The sequence below is a fragment of the Atta colombica genome, unplaced genomic scaffold, assembly GCF_001594045.1.
Source record: "Atta colombica isolate Treedump-2 unplaced genomic scaffold, Acol1.0 scaffold150, whole genome shotgun sequence".
Taxonomy (NCBI): domain Eukaryota; kingdom Metazoa; phylum Arthropoda; class Insecta; order Hymenoptera; family Formicidae; genus Atta; species Atta colombica.
The window spans coordinates 484159-491462 of NW_017259240.1; the positions used below are offsets into that span (position 1 = coordinate 484159).

General features: G+C 35.0%; 1 protein-coding gene across 1 annotated transcript in view; it reads right to left on the minus strand.

Annotated features, from left to right (window-relative positions):
• The window catches only part of LOC108685304, a 113996-nt gene extending 112546 nt beyond the window's left edge, over positions 1 to 1450 (minus strand). The window contains exon 1 of the mRNA XM_018190028.1: positions 1214 to 1450. Coding sequence (XP_018045517.1) covers positions 1214 to 1445 — 232 coding nt within the window. The 5' untranslated portion in view covers positions 1446 to 1450. The remainder of the gene's footprint in view (positions 1 to 1213) is intronic.
• Positions 1451 to 7304: the final 5854 nt, after the last annotated feature.

The window sequence follows — 7304 nt, forward strand, 5'->3', positions numbered from 1 at the left end:
TGTGATTGAACATTAATTTAACTTATTGAAAATTAATTATTTGCTTTATGCTTTTGGCTAATTTTTATGAAATAAAATAGGAAGTAGATACGAAGTAAAGAATCGCATAATTACGTGGTAGTAGATAAAATTTTATTAAATCTAGACAAATCCATCGAACCGTGACAAATCTTAATGGGACAGAGAAAAAACAGTAAAACCCTTTCTCGCAGCCCGATCAACCTTCACTAACTTGATAGACGCTACGGCGCCCATCACCGTGAATAAATAACGATGAAACTCTTCCTGCGCGACCCTCAAAGAACTGAAACCCGATAGAGAACGCAGAACAATAAGGATAGATCGCCCGATCGCAGAATACATTAAGTACAGCTCTGTGTACGGACAGTGAACAATGTTTGGAGGTAATTTCCGTGCAACGCGAGGGATGAAGGGTGAACTCCGGGAATTGAAGAAATGGCAAGGACAGCGAGAGAAATAAAAGTCGCCAAAGCTTCAGCGAGCGAGACGAGACTGTAAGGGAAATAAAAAGGAATTGTCATCGTCTGGGTGACTGCAACTAGTCTTGTAACCGCGCCATCCATAGATATTCTCTTCTTCCCTCCCCCTCTCTTTCCTCTTACCCTTCTTCACAAATCTCCCTTCTTCCTATCGCGCTCTTTACAACCGCTGTCATTTGTTTTTACGTTTACTCCTTGTCGTTCCTGAAAATTCTCCGCGAGATCTGTCACACTGTGAGATTTCATCGAGAAAACAGGAGAGATAGAACTCTCGCGGAACCAATTATAAAGCTCCGCAGACACTCGTGAAATCTATCATTTTTCACAACGTGAATATTTATTAACATTATATAAGGTTCATTCATGTGATTGTACCGTACAATTAAGTAAAAAAAATCATATTATTCTCAAGACTATAAGCACGAACAACTTTCAACTTTAGAAAATATAAAAAGTAACCTTTCAATATGGATATATTCATTCAAAATATTTCTGAAGTCTGTATGAATTAATTTTACGCATTTCACGCATTTTCACAACTTGAAACAAATAAAAGTGATACCATTATTCAACAACTCAAATTATAAGATTGCATATGTAATTTACGTTACTTTTTAAGTCGAAATTAGCTTATTTTTTTTTTATCTTTTACCAATCATTCTCTTTTTCTCTATTCATATTTTTGAATCATTATGAAAGTATAAGTTACTTACGCAACGTCAGATTGGAGGGATTCACGATCGTCGAGCAAACTCTGAAAAGTCCCAGCTTGAACTTCACACTAACTGCAGAATTTTTCGATACATCTGGCACGGTAAGCTTTTCCTCGGTGTGAAGCCAGGTTGGACCCGAAAGGGCGACGCCGAGGGCTGCCAGCGCGGCGAGACCGCATATCACGCCGCATCCGGTCAACCTGATACCACCTGGGCCACCTGAGCAGCACATCTTCTCGTTTTCCAAATGATCTTCAGAGTGACATCGTTAGCGAATCACTTCCTCGTTGCAAAGGATCCTCTTTGATTCGCCGCCCCGCTCTGCATGACCTCGAAATCTCCATTGATGCTGTGCCTCGATGTACTTGTCAGAATTTTACTCGACTTTTTTTTCAGAGCAACCAAAAGAGCAACGTAGAGCTTTAGAGAATTTGAGAGTAATTCTTATCTCGTCTCTTCTTTGTAGCTTTAACTTAGGTCGTATTATCTCTGAGAAAAAAATCTTATGCTTCCTCGTGACTACTTTTGAACCCGTGAATAAATTCGGCTTTTCTTTAGCAAAAAAATTTAACGAAAAATTATCGTATACTGAGAAAAATGTTTTGATTTGATTATATCATTAAGAAGTACAAAACGTATTCTAATAGACTTCTATATAGAATCAGACACTTAACTTTTATGCTAAATTGAATAACATAGATAAAAATCGCTTATTCATGTTGTTAAACTTAGAAATATAGCTGGCTTCATCTTAGATATTTAATTAATTATTCATCTGAGATATTTATGTCTAACTTCTTGTTAATTTTTGTTTCTTTAAATATCTCGTCATCTATTAGACCAATCAATGTTATATTCAAAATTAAACATATCTTCTAACAATGGCACGAAAAATATAATATTTCATTTTAAAAAAGAAAGTTAACTTTAAAATTTTTTTATCATCTACACTTATAAAAAGATATATACACTTTATAATAATATCCTTAAAAATCCCTCTCACGCAACTTTTATATGTAACAATTTTTCGCACAACTTATAATAAATTTCTTGAAATAAACAAATTAAGTGCTTCACTCTGAATAAATATTATACTAGATTAACAATCATTTTATGAAGCCATGTCGCTATATTTAATGTAGGATAAAAATCATATATGTACCTGCAAGGTGTGAAATTGCAATATATGCAACAAGTATGAAACACGTCCCAGACATTTTTCAATATTTTTATTTAAAATCAACAGTATTATCTTTTTATTTATTTTGATTTAACCTCGCATATTCATATTGTACACTGTATATTATCGCACAGTAAATATGGTTACCAGCATTATATTTTAAACCGTGAATTTATTAAGTGTTAGCGTAATATATAAGTATTCCGACAAATAGTCGGATAGTGTTTCGATTATACTAATTAAAATTCTAATTATCGTGAATGAGAATTTCTGGTTAATTAGACTAAAATGTTTGATAGATTTAACTATAAATATTTGCTTTCTGCCTTTCTAATCAAATTATCAAATTTTCAATTCATATTCATTCAAATTTTATTCTCCGTGTAACCTATTAATTACTAATCTAAAATAGCATCAAACGGGAACATGCAGTGTAATTCGAAAAAAGTTTCCAAGAATATTGTATGTATCTATGTGGATATCAGAAATGCTAGGAAAAGAAATGCGCAAAAACTGTGCAAAAAGGAAATTCTTATGAGAGATGGCCGTTAATGGATTTCGCGGGAAAACTATTAAAAATGCACATTTGCTCGCTCCCTCGAAGAAATTAATTCCGATTGCCCTTATCATGGGCGACTCGAAAAAAAAGCTCGTGGGAGCAGAGGAGGCCATTATCGCCGTCGCGTTTCCCGCGACCGGGATGGATGGCAGCGAGAGACTTTTAACTTTTCTGACTTTTTTTTTCTCTCCCTCGAAAGGGCGGGGAGGCAAGCTTCACGCGTGCGTAAATAATTTTTCCTGACAGAAGAATGGGGATTTCTCGAATAAAACTTCACGGATACTTGATCTCTGATCGTGAACGAGACTATGTTCCATCTAGAAATCTGAAAGAAGAAGAAACTTCTTGCACGCTCCCGTGCGTAACTTTTAAATTGGAATCGGTGAAGGGTGCGTGAAAATGTTTGAACGTTATCCGATTTCGCCGCCGCAACTTGAAATCAGCGAGAGCGTATCTCTCGATCTGTTTGCGCCAATAAAAAATTGTCTACCCGCACTGACAAAATAATAGCAATAATTGCTTTCTGGGTCTAGTACCGTGCTTGGAACGAGCGGCAAACCGCGAAAAAAAAGATATAGGTACATTTTGTAGCGCAATATATATATGTATCTATATTGACGCGGTATTAGGCGCGTGCGCGATTTATATCCGCTAGATGGCAGTTGCAATTACAGCGTCATTCTTTCGCTCCAAACTAATTAATTGAAAAACGGCGTATCTCATCCGCCGCGCCAGCATTTCCCGGAGGACCCTCGACAGATTTCCGGTCTTGTTAAGAAGGAGTTTCGAGTGCTGCTTAAGTCTGTTCTACGTCTTTTTCTCTGTTCGCCCGCCGCCCACTTTCTCATCGCCTCCTCTCCCGCTACCGCTCCATTCTAAGTATCACGTAATTAAAAGTTCGAATCGACCGCGATTTACGCCTGACGGAAATCTTCTAGTCTCCCTCCGACACTTCTCGTACTATACGTAATCCAAAGAAGGGATCTGTAGATGCTTTCTTTCTTTTTCCTTTTGTAATTACTCCTTGAGAACTTTGACTAATCGAGAGTCCAGAAATTCCATGGTGCGATTTCTGCACTCTCTCTTTCTTGCAATTAACAGAGTAACAGAGAAAAGTCCTGGCAGTTGAGCTTTTTGTCAATCTCTTCACAGTGTAAACACAATACAATGTGTTACACCTATTTAATTTTCTTTTAAAAGATTAACTATATCGATAAACCTTTATAGAATCTTAATAATGGTATTAATTAATCACTTATTTTAATTATATTAAAAGTAGGTATTACTTAACAAAACTTTCAAATAAGTGATTATAAGCAAGTATTATATTGGCCAGTATTATAAGTATTAAATTTTTATAAGGAAATGATTTATACATAACGCAGATAAAATTATCGAAAAAAATTTAATAATTATAATATTGGTCAATTTAATTTTAACACAAAAATTTAATTTCAATAAAAAAATTTAAAAACAATATAATATAATTATAGGACACACATATATAATATAATTATATAATATAATTATATGTGTGATAATACAAACTATAGAAATCAAAAGCCTTAAACAGTCTAGCTGGATCTTAAATGTTTGTATGATTCTTGTGTGAAATTATATACTACGTATGTAGTCCCCAGAAACGCGTGCCGAAATGATTTTTCGATCTTAAAAACGTTAACTCTACTAAACTATCGCAATAATATCACAAATTTAACTTGAAAAATTAAATTAACTAATTTAACGAACTAAAATATCGTGCTTTGGTCTGATAAAATAATCAATTTGGACAAAAAGATCTAACAAATTTAAGACATTAAAATTGCTTAAATTATCGCGTTAACTTTTCGAATATAATATTATAAATAATTAAATCTTGTGCATGTTAAAGATCATCAAAACAGATTCATTAAAGCAACATTGTTATGTTAACGCTACAATAATAATCGTTATCGACAGATTCGCCAATTATAACAATGTTTTCAAGAATAAAAAATAGTTAAAACGATGAAATGAATTGGTTCTAGTACCGTGCCATCCTCGCCAGCTGGTTTGAAAACGCATTCCATCGACACTTTCAGAGACCAACCCCTGCCAGCCCGGATCTGTTTTATTGCGGACGCGTTCCGGTGTCGGAATATCCGGCCGAATCGAACATCAGGGGCGCGGCGATCATCGATAAAAATGGATGTCTCGTTGCGGAACCGGCATACGCAAACGTGCGTTCGCTTATTTTTCCTTTTTTTTTTTCAATTCTCCATTTTCTGTATGTAATGGCGAGTCGCGTGTCCGCGATGTTCTTGCGATCCGTCGCGTTAAAGCCGAGTTTTTCAATATTACGGGACAGCAGGACGAGATGAATAAATGGATAAGAGATGAGCGAACATCTCGACGAAGGGAATTCATGGGAATATTCAGCTCGTATTTCGAAGCCTCGGTTTAAACTTAGTTCCGCCTGACTCGAACTGCAATGTCGGTTGCCTGAATGTGCTTGAAATTGCATACAAGGAGGAATAAGTCTGTATTGCCGATTTGCAATCAAGCAGAACCAAAAGTCATCGTGACATCAAAATGACGTCAAAATAGCTCTCAAATGATTATTAAAACTTTTCCACTTTTCAATCCTTTACGAATCATTTTAATATCATTTTGACGTTATCATGACATGTTATTCTGATATATTCTGTCGTAATTGAGGGAAAGCCATTTTATATTTGCTGGACTTGATATAACTGCTGCATAGTGTAATGTACGTTTTCCCTGAAGTTTTTCTCTTTATAAATGCTTAAATTTTTTGGATTCTCATCAGGAAACTGCGTACTGACCAATTAAAAGATCGTAATGCTATTTTCGACCTTTCAACTAACACAAATCGTAGTTGTGAAGATATAACGAACAACAATAGAGACTGAACGGCATATTAGGCAACAACGAAATAAGCCATCGAATCTAAAATTATAGGATAAAATAAAGCTTTAATTTTAACTTTAAAGATATGAAAATTTGCAGAAAAGTATCTCACGTACCTAATTACATTTCAAATTATTGATTTCTTATTGAACATAACGTAATCTTTTGTAAATATAAAAATTAACATGTAATAAAGAAAAACAAATATCTGATCAACTAATAAAACAAGAAACTACGAAATAAAAGTAAGTTCTTTTATTTCATATACTAAACAAATCTTTCGACCTAAACATGAAGTCATTGTTAATGTAACAAACTGGTAATAAAAAGCGACATAAAATAAAAGTCAAATAACAGGAATGTAACATTTAGAAAGAAAATGTCAACCAGCCATTAATAAAAATAAATGAGAAATAAAAGCATTATTAAAACCATTTTACTGATATGATCATTATTTCAATAGATATTCTCGCACTCCAACCTTCAATATCAACCCATTGATCAAGAAATGGAATGGTTTTCAATTAAAACACAATTAACAATTGTAATGTAATCACAATGTTAGAGTCATGATCATCCTGTCATTAAAACGTGAAACCATTAAAAATTAGAAAAGCTTAATATAACACATAACACATTGAAATTGAAAAACGTTTTGATATAATATGATATTTATCCGATTATTAAAAAATGGTTATTAAATATAACGTTATATCGCATAATCATCGCGTCTGGTAAAAATGGCTGCTTTTTAAAAGTTCTTTTAAAAAAAAATACCGCCACCCTAAACTTGCTGCTCCTGCTAAGCATAGCTTATGTTAATCTCTGTAATGCTAATCCGATCCTGTGTTTTATTAATTAATTTGTAATCTTTTAAGCCTTTATATTTTCATCTTTTCTCGAGATAAGTTTTTATACTTCAAATTTCTCTCAATTCGATATCGCGACATAAACAAATAAACAAACAGTACGACTCTCAGAATTCAATGCGATTGAGTGTCACACTCCCCTACAGCTATCACTAACGAACGGTAGCGAAGGTACGCAACCGTACTAATTAAGCACGATCCAGACACAGCTCGGTTACGGCCGAATGAGTCACCATAAAATCGTACGAATGGCCGTGCACACCGGCGCGCGACGATTTTTTTCCAGTTTCCGCGTCACGATGACGAGCGATTTCCGCGTCCGCGACCTCTAATCAAACCCGATGCGACGCGACGACGGAAAAGAGAACGTTCGTTAAAATCTCGTCCAGGATTCGCGGCTGGCTTCCGACGAAGTAATTTCGGTGGTGTCGCCCCGCATATTTCCCCGGGAGACTCGTGGGAAATTACAAATTACACGTTTTTCAATTAAAAAACGGCAAGTCTCACTAGGAGATGCCAGCGCAATGTGAAAATTTCGGATCCTCGATCGCAATCGAGAAATTGAGAGAGAGA